The sequence below is a fragment of the Somniosus microcephalus genome, chromosome 15, assembly GCF_052327205.1.
Source record: "Somniosus microcephalus isolate GS21.2 chromosome 15, FLI_Smic_1.0, whole genome shotgun sequence".
Taxonomy (NCBI): Eukaryota; Metazoa; Chordata; class Chondrichthyes; order Squaliformes; family Somniosidae; genus Somniosus; species Somniosus microcephalus.
In genome coordinates, this window is record NC_141001.1 from 35,015,295 (window position 1) to 35,032,598 (window position 17,304).

Sequence of the window (17,304 nt, forward strand, 5' to 3'; positions counted from 1 at the left end):
GATTCCATAGAATCATAGAACTTTACAACACATAAAGAGATCATTCGGCCCATCGTGTCTGTGCCAGCCGAAAAACAACTATCCAGCTGAATCCCACTTTCCAGCTCTTGGTCCATAGCCCTGTAGGTTACGGCACTTCAAGTGCAGATCCAAGTACTTTTTAAATGTGATGAGGGTTTCTGCCTCTACCACCCTTTCAGGCAGTGAGCTCCAGACCCCCACCACCCTCTGGGTGAAAAAAGTTCTCCTCAACTCCGCTCTAATCCTTCTACCAATTACTTTAAATCTATGCCCCCTGGTTATTGATATCTCTGCTAAGGGAAATAGGTCCTTCCTAGCCACTCTATCTAGATGCCTCATAATTTTATACACCTCAATTAAGTCTCCCCTCAGCCTCCTCCGCTCCAAAGAAAACAACCCCAGCCTATCCAATCTTTCCTCATAGCTAAAATTCTCCTGTCCTGGCAACATCCTTGTAAATCTCCTCTGTACCCTCTCTAGTGCAATCACATCCTTCCTGTAATGTGGTGACCAGAACTGCACACAGTATTCTAGCTGCGGCCTAACTAGTGTTTTATACAGTTCAAGCATAACCTCCCTGCTCTTATATTCTATGCCTCGGCTAATAAAGGAAAGTATCCCATATGCCTTCTTAACCATCTTATCTACCTGGCCTACTACATTCAGGGATCTGTGGTCAGGCACTCCAAGGTCCCTCTGTTCCTCTACACTTCTCAGTGTCCTACCATTTATTGTGTATTCCCTTGCCTTGTTCACCCTCCCCAAATGCATTACCTCACACTTCTCTGGATTGAATTCCATTTGCCACTTTTCTGCCCACCTGACCAGTCCATTGATATCTTCCTGCAGTCTACAGCATTCCTCCTCACTATCAACCACACGGCCAATTCTCGTATCATCTGCACACTTCGTAATCATGCCCCCTACATTGACGTCTAGATCATTGATATATACCATAAAAAGCAAGGGACCGTGTACTGAGCCCTGCGGAACCCCACTGGAAACAGCCTTCCAGTCACAAAAACACCCGTCAAACATTACCCTTTGCTTCCTGCCTCTGAGCCAATTTTGAATCCAACTTGCCACTTTCCCTTGGATCCCATGGGCTTTTACTTTTCTGGCCAATCTGCCATGTGGGACCTTGTCAAAAGCCTTGCAGGGACATCGGCATGAGCCTTGGTAATACTTATAAAGTTATTTTTTCAGGGCCGGAGAGATTGTTCAGCAGTATTTATCACTTATTATGGCATTAAAAATTCACTTACTCCTGAATGCACAAGCCCCAACATTTTCAGCCATCTTTAGTGTGGAACTAGTGAGCAAGTACCACAATTTCACGCCATTACAGTGATTTCAATGCTGAGTCTATAGGCGAGGATTGCAACAGCGCACTCTGTGGAGGAGCAGGGTATCTCTGACAGCAACTTATAGATTTCCACATTTAACTGCGCATGTGCGGATGCCAGAAGTTGATATCAGATTTATCCTGTAATAACGGCGAGCGCTGATAGCCTCATCGTTATTATTGCAGCAAAATCCGGGCCATTGGCTTTAGCCTCTGAAGATTCAAGCCTTGCGACTTTGTGAAGTCTGAAGTAAATACTGTCAATGGACCTCCGCAGACAACTATACAAGCACACCAATTCACAGCGCTTAGTACCTACCATGTCACAATACCTGCAACAAACTCAACAAGACTCACATATTTATTGCAAGTATATTCAAGATGGCAGAAACAAAAAGAACATCGACAATCTTCATAATTTTTTGGTAGCCATTTGTTATCATTTGGTGCTAGCAAGACAGCTTCTGCACTTTTTCATTAGAAACATAGAAGATAGGAGCAGGACGGTGGCATAGTGGTTAGCACTGTTGTCTCACAGCGCCAGGGACCCGGGTTCGAATCCGGCCTCGGGCGACTGTCTGTGTGGAGTTTGCACATTCTCCCCGTGTTTGCGTGGGTTTTCTCCGGGTGCTCCGGTTTCCTCCCACAGTCCAGAGATGTGCAGGTTAGGTTGATTGGCTATGATAAATTGACCCTTAGTGTTAGGGGGATTAAATACGTGGGGTTACGGGGATAGGGTGGGATATGTGTCGGTGCAGGCTCGATGGGCCGAAATGGCCTCTATCTGCACTGTGGGGTTTCTGTGAGTAGGCCATTTGGCCCCTCGAGCCTGCTCCGCCATTCAATGAGATCATGGCTGATCATCCAAATTCAGTACCCTGTTCCTGCCTTCTCTCCATATCCCTTGATTCCCCCTAGCCTTAAGAAATATATCCAACTCCTTCTTGAATATATTTAACGAATTGGCCTCTACTGCCTTCTGTGGTAGAGAATTCCACAGGTTCACCACTCTCTGGGTGAAGAAATTCCTCCTCATCTCTGTCCTAAATGTCTTACCCCTTATCCTTAGACTGTGACTCCCCGGCCATCGGGAACATCCTTCCAGCATCTAGTCTGTCCAGTCCTGTTAGAATTTTATAAGTTTCAATGAGATCCCATCTCATTCCTCTAAACTCCAGCGAGTACAAGCCCAATCGACCCAATCTTTCCTCATACGTCATTCCTGCTATCCCAGGTATTAGCTTGGTGAATTTTCGCTGCACTCCCTCCATGGAAAGAACATCCTTCCTCAGATATGGCAACCAAAACTGCACACAATGCTCCAGATGTGGTCTCACCAAGGCCCTGTACAACTGCAGCAAGACATCCTTGTTCCTGTACTCAAACACTCTCGCTACGAAGGCCAACATACCATTTGCCTTCTTAACCGCCTGCTGCACCTGCATGCTTACTTTCAGCGACTGGTGCACAAGGACACCCAGGTCTCGTTGCACTTCCCCTTCTCCCAATCTATTGCCATTCAGATAATAATCTGCCTTCCTGTTTTCGACACCAAAGTGGATAACCTCACATTTATCCACATCTGCCATGCTTCTGCCCAATCACCCAACCTGTCCAAATCATACTGGAGTTTCTCGGTATCCTCCTCACAGCACACACGCCCACCCAGCTTTGTGTCGTCTGCAAACTTGGAGATATTACATCTAGTTCCCTCATCCAGATCATTAATATATATTGTGAATAGCTGGGGTCCAAGGACCGATCCCTACGGTACCCCACTAGTCACTGCCTGCAACAAGATGGGCTATGATAGTGACATTTTTCTTTATCAAAAACCAGGATGAAGGCTAAAGGTCAGTAGTACAGGCCACCACTGAGGTTGGAAAGAATAAAAGGGATGAAGTATGTCAGGATGTAGTGAATAGACAATAGAAAGAGCGACGGAGGTAAGCAGTTGCACAATTTTTAGGTCCTGGGTAAGAATGAGTTAAAATACTTGCTCCATTTCGAGGGAGCAGGGTCCTGGATTAGTGTCAGTCATGGAGAGGTCCACAGATCAATCGGTCAGTACTCCAGGTTGGCAGAGAGATCATGGTATAAGACAATGGTAGGTTGCTGCATTAGCGAAGGAGACACTAAGATGGTCCCACTTAGAGGGACCAGAAATTCACAAAACATTTATTTCATCAGGAACTCCTTTACATAGCAGTTCAAGGGGAGAAGGTACCAAATGTTTCATGTAATGTTGCTCACTATTACTCAACACAGCTGAGCTATCTAGAGGCAGGAACAAGTCTCCCCTCTCCTTGAAATTCTTAGTACAAGAGCTGCATAATGAGATATTGGAAATGAAATGAAAAACTCCATATATTCTTCATAGTGCAATATAAAGGGTGAGATGAAAGTGTGTACAAAATAATTATTTAACGCTGGAATCCAGAAGTGGTCTTGCTTTGCACAAGCCTGACTGAAAAAGAAAATGATCTTTAACTAACAATCACAAGTAGTTAGTTCCTTTTATGTCAGTCATAGTTCAGGTCCTGAGAAAGCAACATCAAAAGTGAATCACCACTCTGTCAGCTCGAAAAAGGTTAGTCTGATGCCCGCTACTCCTCACTGCCCACTATCCACACTGCCCGCTACTCCTCACTGCCCACTATCCACACTGCCCGCTACTCCTCACTGCCCACTATCCACACTGCCCGCTAGTCCTCACTGCCATAGTGCCTGCTATTCTCTGATGCCCACTAGCCACATCGTATGCTGCTCCTCCCTGCCCACTAGCGACACGGTCTGCTCCCTGCTCCCCAGAATCCTGCTGCTCTCCAATGCCCACCATCCACACTGCCCTCTAAACCTCCATGTTTACTATCCAGACTGCCCGCTGCTCCTTCCTGCTCTCTAGCGACACTGCTTGCTTCCCAGAATCCACACTGCCCACTGCTCCACACTGCCTGGTATACATACCCTCAGCTGATCCTTGCTCGTCAGAAAACGCCGGAACCACTTTTAGTTCTTACTCCAGTTCATCCCTGAAAATGCTGCCTCAACGTGACTGCTGCAGCCGCCCAGAAAGCCACACCACCAGTAATTCATAGTCAAAGGTCACAGCACCACGCTTGAGCAATGGAAAGTCAACATGTGCCTCACAAGCCACTTGCCGGCCGCTGTTGACTTAGATGATCTCGACTAAACTACTGCCTTGTGTCACACCTACCTTACACTCGATAATTCAAAATCATTTTGTGCACTAAAAATGTTTAAAATATCCAATGACTTGCATTAAGCAACATAAATAACACAGCAAAGTGGGAATTTAGGGCTAAATAAAACAACATTTTCAAATTATTTGAAATGGCTTTCAATTGAGAGTATAAACAAAAGATAAATAGATAGATAAATAAATGGGGAAAAATTGAGATTAAAGCATTGCTAAATATCATTTGAAGAGGCACTGGGAGAAATAATTTACATACAAATGCTAAGCCAACTCAAAGCTCATGAGCCTCAACAAAGCTATACTTTCTATTCAGACACCTATGTTCACTAAATTCAGAACAGGCCAATCCCTTCTCAGGTTGATCAATGATGGAGTGTACGGCACAGTGAAGATAACCTTTCTGCATGCATAATACATTATTTCCAAATTAGTCTAATAAAAGTTTTCCAAATGGATAAATAAAAGGCAGATGGAATTTGATTGCATTAAATAGATGATTCTCTTCTTGGCCTTCGCTACTGCATAAAAACAAATAACCAAGTAATTCATGCTCAAATTATTAGAGCCTGCAATAAAGTTTAAATGCATTGTCAATTGCATAAAATCACCACAAAACACCAATAAAATGTGGCAAAACATGATGACAAATTTAACCCCAAGGCTACCATAGCAAGGAGACAACATCCTGGCTGTCGTGCTGAAGACTTGTGCTCCAGAACTAGCCACGCCTCTAGCCAAGCTGTTCCAGTACAGCTACAACACTGGCATCTATCCGACAATGTGGAAAACTGCCCAGGTATGTCCTGTCCACAAAAAGCAGCACAAATCCAATCCGGCCAATTTCCGCCCCATCAATCTACTCTCAATCATCAGCAAAGTGATGGAAGGTGTCATCGACAGTGCTATCAAGTGGCACTTACTCACCAATAACCTGCTCACTGATGCCCAGTTTCAGTTCCGCCAAGACCACTCGGCTCCCGACCTCATTACAGCCTTGGTCCAAACATGGACAAAGGAGTTGAATTCCAGAGGTGAGATGAGAGTGACTGCCCTTGACATCAAGTCAGCATTTGTCAGAGTGTGGCATCAAAGAGCCCTAGTAAAACTGAAGTCAATGAGAATCAGGGGGAAAACTCTCCACTGGTTGGAGTCATACCTAGCACAAAGAAAGATGGTTGTGGTGGTTGGAGGTCAATCATCACAGACCCAGGACATCACTGCAGGACTTCCTCAGGGCAGTGTCCTAGGCCCAACCATCTTCAGCTGCTTCATCAATGACCTTCCCTCCAACATAAGGTCAGAAATGGGGATGTTCGCTGATGACTGCACAGTGTTCAGTGCCATTCGCAACTCGTCAGATAATGAAGCAGTTCATGCCCGCATGCAACAAGACCTGGATGACATTCAGGCTTGGGCTGATAAGTGGCAGGTAACATCTGCGCCACACAAGTGCCAGGCAATGACTATCGCCAAAAAGCGAGCACCTAATCACCGCCCCTTGACATTCAACGGCATTACCATCACCAAATCCCCCACCATCAACATCCTGGGGGTCACCATTGACCAGAAACTTAATGGGACCAGCCTGGACTTCCTAACAAACAGACCCCAGTCTGTCAAATTAGGTAACCACACCTCCCCCCCCCGACCCTGAACACGGGGGCCCCACAAGGATGTGTGCTGAGCCCCCTCCTCTACTCCCTCTTCACCCACGACTGTGTGGCTGTTAATGGTTCCAACACCATCATCAAGTTTGCGGATGACACCACGGTAGTAGGCCAGATCACCAACAACGATGAGTCAGCCTACAGGGAGGAGGTCCAGCATCTCGTGAAGTGGTGCGCCGATAACAACCTGGCCCTTAACACCAAGAAAACCAAAGAAATCATTGTGGACTTCAGGAAGTCCAAAGGCGGAAGTCACACCCCCATCCAGATCAATGGGGCTGTGGTGGAAAGGGTGGACAGCTTTAAGTTCCTCGGAGTCCACATCACGGAAGACCTCTCCTGGTCCCTCAACACCTCCTCTCTGGTGAAGAAGGCCCAGCAGCGCCTATATTTCCTAAGGAGGCTGAAGGGATGTAACCTGTCACCCCTGATCCTCTCTAACTTTTACCGCTGCACTATAGAGAGCATCCTGACAAACTGTATCACAGTATGGTATGGCAGCTGTAGCTACTATGACCGGAAAGTCCTGCAGCGGGTAGTCAAAACTGCCCAACGCATTACCGGCACCCGGCTACCGACCATAGAGCACATATACCAGAAACGCTGTCTACGGAGGTCACGGTCCATCATCAAAGACCCTACCCACCCCAGCCACAGTCTGTTCGCCCTTCTGCCATCTGGGAGACGCTACAGATGCAATCGCACCCGTACGACCAGATTTAGGAACAGCTTCTTTCTCAGGGCTGTCATCCTACTGAACTCCACAAATAAACTCTAAAGCCTGCACATCTGCCAATGCACTTTATTATGGTTATATTTATGTTAATATACTACAAGCCAAATGTATGTTGAATGTTTAAATGTCTTAATCCAAATGTACACTCTCGGGAGCCGCAAGCCTACATTTCGTTGTACTGCACTTGTGCACTAACAATGACAATAAAAGTTGATTTGATTTGATTTGATAAATACTGTGGCTACAAGAGCAGGTCAGAGGCTTGGTATTCTGCGGCGAGTGTCTCACCTCCTGACTCCCCAAAACTTTTCCACCATCTACAAGGCACAAGTCAGGAGTGTGATGGAATACTCTCCATTTGCCTGGATGAGTGCAGCTCTAACAACACTCAAGAAGCATCCAGGACAAAGCAGCCCGCTTGATTGGCACCCATCCACCACCTTAAACATTCACTCCCTCCACCACCAGCGTACCGTGGCTGCAGTGTGTACCATCTACAAGATGCACTCGCCAAGGCTTCTTCGGCAGCACCTCCAAAACCCGCGACCTCTACCACCTAGAAGGACAAGGGCAGCAGGCGCATGGGCACACCACCACCTCCAAGTTCCCCTCCAAGTCACACACCATCCTGACTTGGAAGTATATCGCCGTTCCTTCATCGTCGCTGGGTCAAAATCCTGGAACTCCCTCCCTAACAGCACTGTGGGAGTACCTTCACCACACGGACTGCAGCGGTTCAATACCGGCTCACCACCATCTTCTCAAGGGCAATTAGGGATGAGCAATAAATGCTGGCCTTGCCAGCTATGCCCAGATCCCATGAACGAATAAAAAAAACCTTTTTTTTTACAATGGGACAGTCATCAGGATTTGCCCACTTGCAAGTCAGAATGCATTGATCTACAACGGACAAATGCACCACTGGGTGTAGTACCAAGCCAGACAGGTCTTTTAAAGTCCCACTTTAGTCCCCCAGTCCTTGCTGAATTAGCAGGTCTCGGTTAGAGCAGCAATTTGGGGTGTTACAATTGGCTTCAATGTCCTTGAATGAGGTAAAGGGAAAGAAAAGTGAACCTGGGTTGAATTAAACCTGCTGGAAAATTCTAGTGTAGCTGGATGGAAAGATTTTGTGATGCCCTCCGCTCTCAAATACCCCTGCCAACACTCACTAGCTAGGCTCACACATGAAGAATGGCTACTTAAGGTGAGGTACTGTACCCCAGTGGCAGCATCACCTTCAGGACAGGAGTAGAAAAAGAAAAAATAATTTGGTACAATCTTCTGATCAACCGGTTTATTGGGAAATCCTTTATGGGGAATTTTGCTTGGGAAAGTCCCACTTCATACCAGCCTGAGCAGACATCTCCAACCTGACGGCCACTGGGCAGCTTTAGTAACATTGTTCAAATATGTCACAATAACAAAACTGACACCACACTACAAACCACAGATATATACAACTCCCTACTCCCCCACAACTTAATGCATACAAGTTGCATCAACCCATAACCTAGACTACGATAGCAAAATACTGCGGATGCTGGAAATCCGAAATAACAACAGAAAATGCTGGAAAAACTCAGCAGGCCAGGCAACATCCGTGGAGAGAGAAACCGAGTCAACGTTTCGGGTCGAAACCCTTCTACAGAACTGAGAGAAAAGGCAGGAAATGAAACAAAAGGCAGTTTGGGGGCTGGGAAATGGGGGAGGGGATGAAAGAAGAGACATTAAGAGATATTCAAGGTGAGACGAGATAGTAATAGGACAGGTAAAGACACAGACAATGGCTCTAAATGAAGTGTGAAATGCGCTAGCAGAGTGAGAGACAGCTGCCATGTGGGAGAGAGAAAAAAAGGAAAAGGCACAAACCAAAAGTGTGGATAAAAAATACAAAAATATAATAGGGGCCGAGGTTATGATCTGAAGTTGTTGAACTCGATATAGAGTCCGGAAGGCTGTAAAGTGCCTAATCGGAAGATGAGGTGCTGTTCCTCGAGTATTCAAGGTTTCACACAACATATAGGAGATTCAACAATGCAATCTTGCATTAACTGCCATTACATTTTTCCAATGCCTGCTGTGTACAAAATTCCCTGTGAATTCCCCTTCCTCTTGAAAAGCTATTATTACATTTTTGTATAAATACAGACCTTAAGATAGAATGTAAAGCTTTATGTTCCGAGAGAGCAGAATGATGTGGATTTTTGGCTCAGATACCGCAGATCCCTGCGTTATGATCCAACTGCCCTCCAAACTTACCACTTGTGTTTGCGGTGCTCCAGTTAATGTTCCTGCTCCCCACCTCTCAGGAGTGGGGATTGGATATACAATAGGGTGACCATGCGTCCCCGTCTTCAAGGGACAGTCCCCGGATGAGTTACTGTGTCACCGGGCAAACAATGTCCCCGATTCACAAAACCCGCCCCCAAAGTGTACCCCTGGTCAGTGAGTGTACCCCTCCCCCGCCACCCTGAGCTGTCAGTTTGCAGCTCTAAGGCTAAATCAAACAACAACTTGTACAATGGCCAGAGTGACTCACAGCGCATGCGCGACTGGGCGGTCTTTCTGTTGTTTCTGAGTTTCCGGCCGGGCTTGTGCTGCTGGATTGTCGGCGCAGGAAGTGCCTGGGAGCACGGCAACTGGAGCGGGTGAGGGAGAGGCCGCGGGGGAGGGCCTGGTCACAGCCACCAGGGGAAGAGGGGTGCAGGCTAATCCTAGACACTGTGAGGGGGTCAGTTGTTACCTCTGTCACTTTGGGGGGGGGGGGCGGCGTGGGTCAGGTGTGACATCAGTCACGGGGGGGGGGGGGCGTGTGGGACAGGTGTGATGTCAATCACAGGGAAGGGGGACCAGGTGTCTGAATGTATTTCAATAGTGACGTCACATCCGCAGTAATTATAGGCACATTTGTTTTGCATTTGTAGTGTGTATGTGCAACTGTTAAAATATAGACTGCTAAAAATGTTTGCCTCGCTACGCTGCGCAACCGACATTGTCCGTTCTGGCTAGTTTGCTGTGCTCCCATCCTGTGTGTCCCTGGATTCGGTTTAGAAAATATGGTCGCCCATAGAAATATAGAATCTTCTACAAATGGCACCAACTAAACTCTCAAAGAATTAGCAAAAGAAATTAGTCAGTTGCCATGGCTATTGATATTATTTTACCACAATCCCTCACTTCAGCAGGCAATGTGCCTTTACAGACATTTACAATGTTCTTAAATTTATAACAACCAATGGTGCATTAATTAAATAACCATTTCTAGGGAGCAGTAGCTGTGTAGCAGACTATGGAAATAATTTGAACCTCTGAGGCACAGTGGAGGTGATATAATATCTTGATATAATCAATATCAATGTTTTTCACCAGTCAATGTGTCAAGACCTCAAAGTATTGTCTAAGGATTTATTGTGAAATGCATACATCAGACAGATATATTTGAGACTATATTGGCAGGACAGATAACCAGGGTGGATCACCAAAGCAAACCCCTATAGCATGATGTGGCCTAATTGAGACACTTTGGGGTTGATGCACAAATACTCAATAGCTAGATACGAGACACAGGCCCGCCTTAAAGTGTTCTTATTAACAAAAACTCAAATAGCCACATGTTACACAAGAAAAACACAGTCTCGTTTAGCAGGGAACTCATTTTATCACACCATATTTCCCAATTAAATCATCTGTGAAGCTGCGGTAAGGACTTCCTATTTGCTTTTAATAAAGTGGTTATTTTCCTTTCTCCAGGATACGTGGAACTTTATTATTACTGCAACATAAAGAAGTGGAGGTCGGAACCAGCTGTCACAGAGCTGCAAGGTGAAGAGACTCCCAAGGCAGCAATACAACAAAAAGACATCACATTACAGAACAGATTAAAAAACACTCAAATAAAACTGGACTACTCTTGCTTATTGGATACCCAGCTGGCGAGCCAGCCTCGAGCTTTACAATGTTGCTAGGACTACGTATTCCGGCATTGTGAACATTGCAAGAAAGCTAGATTTAATTCCACAGCAAATAGGTTCTTCAAACTACAGTACAAGGAATTCTTTGTACTTCTGAACATTTTTTTTTATAAAAGGGTCAGTGGATCTGACTATGCTCCGAACTATAAATGAGACATACAGGCGTAATCCAGTAACAAAAAGGATGATTTATAATTGAGCTGCTCACTTTCTATAAGGTGACACTGGAACAAGGCAGCGAGACAAAAGCCAACATCGAAAGCAGCTTTTTAAATCAAATGAGTTTGCAGAACATCTAAAATTATCTGTGAGCTATCATCAAAGGAGCACCAGATTAGCACCTACCATTGCAATTCGCAAGCCTTTCAAAAAATTAAAAAGAACCCGTTAGATTAATATTGAACAGTTAGGTTATATCTCAGTTGGGTCATGCGATGGTTCTGGTTCTGGATTAGTAACCCAGAGGTGGTGAGTGCAAATCCATGGCAAGTTGTGAAATGGAATCCAATAAATTTGGTCATTTGTAGGCTCGTACCAGAAAAAAGAGCATGAAAGCTGCTGGATTGCCTCCTCTCTGCTATTGTCAGCTCGTCTTACTCTGTTGAACTCTCGCCTGACTCAGAAGGTCGTGGGTTCAAGTCCCACTTCAGACACTTGAGTAAATAATGTAAGTCGACACTTCTGGGGGAGTGCTGCGTTACCAGAGCTGTTGTCTTTCAGAAGGGACATTAAACCGAGGGCCCGTCTGCCTCACAACAGTCAAGTTGTGAAAGCTTTATGGTATTTTAAATGAGCCATTCTTAACTTTCAGTGGTCTCACTGCATTCCCTGTAAGTGAGCCTTGCATCCCCCATGAGCTTACTTCAATCCTAGTCATTCCGGAAGATGGAAATACCACACTCAAGTTCATTTCAGGCTACAACTTGATTATTGCATTTATAGGAAATTTAATACATAAAAGCACATGCAGAACAGTACAATTCTACACAATGACTAGCTACTAATCTCCCAGACCTTTACCGACTCCCTGCTTCTTCAACAGTAAATGGTATGTGGTCTTTTGCACCAGAGTTATTTTTTCACTCTAGCGCTAACATTACCACAGTTCCCAGAGACTCGCTGTCTCATGTCCCTCTTCCTTTTGTTCTTGCTCTCCCCAGCAGCACCCAACCCCCATGTTTAGATCATCTATTTCTCTCCAATTTGTCGAGAGATCTTGGGTGAATTCAACCTGGACATGAAATGCTAAACTCGAGGAACAGCACCTCATCTTCCGATTAGGCAGTCTGCAGCCTTCCGGACTCAATATCGAGTTCAACAATTTCAGATCATAAGCTCGGCCCCCATTTCATTTTCTCTTGTAATTGTTCCACTCCTTTCCCCCCCCCCCCCCTTTCCTTTTGTTTCTCTCTCACACCTGGCAGCTATCTTTTGCCCTGCCAGTACACTTTACACCTAATCCTAGCCTATTACCATCTCGTCTAGCTTCTAATCTCTTTTACTTCTTTTGTTTCTTTTATTCTTTTGTCCGATCGCAGCCCTGCCTCCGATCTAGCTTCTTTTCTTTCCAGTTTTGAAGAAGGGTCCAACCCGAAACGTCAACTCAAATTTCTCTCCACGGATGTTGCCTGACCTGCTGAGTTTTTCCAGCATTTTCTGTTGTTATTGCTGATGTCTTGTCTGTTTATCTGTCTCTCTAACAATGTCTGTTTCAAAGTGGAATTGAGCACAGAATGGGTGCTTACACCTTGGAAATGTGGTTGCCTGGCTTGATTACACTCAAACTAGTCTGAGGATCATGAACACAGAGTATTTACAGCAGTACAAGCAAGTCGCCACCCGTCAGCCATCTTAATAGGTTTTCTCGGCACAAGGCAAATCATGGCTAGTGCTGATCTGTTCCCGTTAGTTCCTATCCTGCTCTCACGCTACTGAATGATCGGTGCGTCCTGTGGTTCCTGACTCTGCTCTGCTTCACTCACCTGTCAAAACTCCTCCATCACCCTTCACTGGACTACTTTAGACCTGCTCCTCAAGCTGCTCCCAATGCTATGTACTCTAGCCATCCGACAGTTGTTCCTTGGTCCAGTTCTCTTATCTGCATTGAGCGTATGGATTTACCCTTCACCCTTCCCTGGCTCCAAGGTCTTCACCGCTTTTGATCCTCAGGTTTCACTTCTACTGCTTCTTGTTCCTCTCCTGTCACTACACATCTCTGCGGGACCCCAGGATCAACCTCTGGGGGCTCGCGGTTGACTCTCCACTCTTCCTCGGCCATCTGATTCCACTAGACAACCTCCATCAGTGCATCAGCTGATACTCTGCTCCTTGAGGGGTTCCTAAATCCACAATCATCTCCAAACCTGGATACTGGTTTATGGACAATCCAAACTGTCTACAAGTCAACTTTATCTCACCATAGAGACTTTATCATCTCCTCCCTGTCCTCTGTTTATGACAAGGATATATCTCTCCTAATCTCTTATCAAGCCTATGCAACTCAAATTTCTTCTTTGTCCATTTGTGTATGTATTTTGGCTGCCACTCCAGACCCGGGCCCATTATCTTCATTACCCTTTTTGCCACCCCTCTCCCCCCACCTCTCTGCTTCCTGTTGCCCTACTCATGCCTTTCGTTTCTCCATTCTTAGGTATTTGCAATCCCCCTGCAATTCCCTACACCAAGCCAACATTACTCATCTACTCTCCTGCCAGTGTCCCTGGCTTGAAACCCCCTTGACCAAGCCCACAGCTAACTCTGTGCCTCTCCCGACATTCTCCAAAAGGCGTCATCGAGGCACCCATTATTGCTTCCTTACGGACAGCAAAACCAACTACCTCAGCCTTCTCTCGCCAACCTTGTGACAACTTACCCCACCAACCTCCTTACCACCCTGCTCATCCCTCCCACCACTGTCCTCTTGGACTCTGCCAGTGGAACACCGCCACTCACTGCATCTCCCTGCAGAATGTCCATTCACTCCCAAACAAGGCCCTAGCCATTCAGAATCTTATTGTGGATGATTACACGAACATCATGGCTTTGACTGAAACTGTCACGGGTGGCAACACCTCACCCCTTACCGAAGCCTCTGCATCAGTCTATACTTTCCACCACCTGCCCCATCTAAACCATCGTGGTGGCAGTGTTGCACCTATCACCAAGTCACAACTTGGCCTTTCTCCCCCTTCACCTCTGGCACCTCCTCCTCACCCTGTCCCACCCTTCTCCTCTAAATTCCTCGTTATCTACCCCCCAACTTTCCTCCCTCAGTCTCTGCACTGAGTAGCTGCTTATCCACAGTGATTTTACTCCAGCTCAGCTCCCCTTGCCTTCTCTCTTTTGAATTCACTGCTGTTCCTATCCTCCCTAAACCTCTCCCTCCATAGAAGCTCTCCTACCCACATTCACAACCACCCTCTTGACCTTCCCATCTCCCATAGCCTCTCTCCTCCTACGGTCTCCATCACTTATCTCCAACCATTTCCCTGTATTACTCACTACCTATATCCCCTACCCTTTTCCACCCCTATAAAAATATCAGCAAGCTATTTGACCATGAGAACTTGATACTATCCTCTTCTGACAAACAAACCAACAATCAGTTTCCCGCTGGCATCACTGGATGACGATCAGGACGCAAGAACACTGGATTATTTTACCCCCCTCTTTCTCCCCTTCAGAATACAAAAAATTCAGTGGCTGTAAACTGTAAATCTTTATAAAAAATGAAACAAAACTGGAGCACTTACTAGAGCTCATCAGATAGTCAAGGGTCACTGGCCATTGTAAACTAGTTGATATTCATCTTGATTCCATTATAATTTGGTCAGTAATTTAATGCAGAAACATCTCCAGCAGTGTCAGCTCCTTTCAATATGGTTTTAGCATTTTCATAATAAGATCTTTGAACACCTAAATCTTTTGATCTGTTTATAAATTAACTTAATAATGTATGTAATGCAAGATGCTGGGATATATCTCAGCTTGTCATCCAGTTAGGCTAAAATATTCTTGTCTGGAGTTAAGGTTAAGAATATGGTAAAATAGCATTTGCAACTGTTCATTAGTTATAGGGGGAACACAGGACTTTAATCTCCTGAAGTGCTTTGTTTCCCAATTCTTTATTAAAGTGACATTCTCAAACTAGTTGGATTTCTGATCAACAAATGTTGAGAATCGGGACTGGAGGACACATGAACACTACAGAAGAACGGACTTGCATTTATATAGTGCCTTTCATGTCCTCAGCACATCTCAAAGTGCTTCATAGTCAATGAATTTAGTTGACACACAGCAAGATCCCATAAACAGCAAATGAGATAAATGACTAGCCAACCTGTTTCGGTGGTGTTGGTTGAGGGACAAATATTGGCCAGGGCACCGGACACCCTGATCTTCAAGAAAAGTTCCCCTCCACCCGAGCAGGAAGACAGGGCCTTGATTTAACGCCGCATCCAAAAGATGGCCGTTCCCACAATGCAGTGTTCCCTTAGTGCTGCACTGAAGTGGCAGCTTAGAGTCACTAAACCCAGACTCAATGTTGGAGACACTGAACATCTCCTGGATGGGGTCAGCCAAACATACGGCAGCTCTGGCTGAAAGAGAAATCTCCCTCAGGTGGTCAATGCAGCAACTGCTGTAACTCTGAGCACAGGACGTTTTCAGTTTAGGTCAGTCACAGCCACTTTTCTGCAACATATATTTAATTTTGAGTGCTGCCTGATTTCATTACCTATCTCACCTTTGTTACCTGCACTTGTATACAAGTAGCTTCCTTGGTTAAAAAACTTGGTGTGTTAAAAACCTGCAAAGCTTTTTTTTCTTTAAAAAAATTTGTATGGTGTTTAAAAGGAGCATTCCAGAATTTACCCTTCACTACAATTTTAGCACAATGGGGGTAATTTTAACTTTGTGTGATAGTGTAAAACAGGCAATAGCGAGTTGACAGCCTGTTTTACATCTTTCCCAAGTTTTATCTCCATTAAAGTCAATATAAAACAGGCTGCAGATAGTTTAAAACGCGATAGCCAATCATACAAAGTCAAAATTGCTCCCAAATTAGTCCAGTATACTCTGAAAGAAGGAACTTGCCTTTATATAGCGCCTTTCACGACTTCAGAACATCACAAAGCAGTTTACAGCCAATTAAGTACTTCTGAAGCCTAGTCACTATTTGTAATGTAGGGAACTTGCACACAGCAAGCTCCCACAAACAATGTGATAATTATCTGCTTTTTTAGGTGTTGGTTGAAGGATAAATATTGGCCAGGACACCAGGGAGAACTCTCCTGCTCTGCTTCAAAATATTGCCATGGGCTCTTTTATTTCCACCTGAAAGGACAGACGGGGCCATGGTTTAACATCTCATCTTAAAGACAACACCTCGGGCAGTGCAACAGTCCCTCAGTACTGCACTGGGAGTGTCCACGTTAATTTTGTGTTCAAACCTCTGGAGTGGGACTTTGAACCCACAACCTTCTGACTCCAAGATGAGAGTGCTACCAACTGATCCAAGGCTGGCATCTGGGACATACTGCGCAGAGACTTTTCAATATAGAGTGTTCTCCTTACCTACCCCCGAACCCTGTTTAAGATTTCAGGAAGAATAATTCACTATCATTCTGTCTCGTTCCTGTTAACACCTGGAACAGGATTCCAACATTCACCTAGAAACTTTACACTCACCATCATAAATAAAAAAAAATTAATTTCAAATCTTAAAATTGGTTTCTTGACAGGAACGCAGGTTTGCAGTAGAAGAAAGAAAGAACACAGCGCGCGCACTACCTGCATGTCCCGCTTGGTGATAAAGCCCTTCTCCTCTTTGTCACACAGCTGGAAGAGTTCGCGAGCCTTTTCCAGGGTCTCGTGGCGAGTGCTGCATCCATTGGGATTCGCTCTGGTGTTCCTGGTAGTCCCTCTGGCATCGGAATCCGCTCCTCCCGCAAGCCGCACATCAGCCAGCGTCTCTCTCTTTCTGGACATTGTCTACTTGCTCCTCCAGCCCAGCTGACAGCACGGAGCCCAATGAGCGCGCCACTGTGAGGGACAACAAAAAGGTGCTCATGTTTACATCATTCATTGAGGCTTCCGATATTAAGTAGCATCACTTAGCAACAGCCCACTTAGTGCTGTTCTGAAGGTTCTCCGAGCATTTCAGTTAATCAGACCCTTTTGGTGTCCAGCAGAGAAGAAACAAAAAGCAGAGCAAGAAACGTGAATACAAGTTTTTCAGGAACAGGCAGAGTGGGGTTAGGGAGCTAACAATGCAAGCCACACATTTAGGGAGCTGGCAATCAAGGAACATAGGAACAGGGTTAGGCCATTTAGCACCTGGAGCC

General features: G+C 45.4%; 1 protein-coding gene across 1 annotated transcript in view; it reads right to left on the reverse strand.

The window, feature by feature from the left end:
- LOC147106625 (EF-hand calcium-binding domain-containing protein 4B-like) overlaps positions 1-16,963 on the reverse strand; it is a 214,591-nt gene extending 197,628 nt beyond the window's left edge. The window contains exon 1 of the mRNA XM_086007640.1: positions 16,751-16,963. Coding sequence (XP_085863766.1) covers positions 16,751-16,948 — 198 coding nt within the window. The 5' untranslated portion in view covers positions 16,949-16,963. The remainder of the gene's footprint in view (positions 1-16,750) is intronic.
- Between the last annotated feature and the right edge of the window lie 341 nt (positions 16,964-17,304).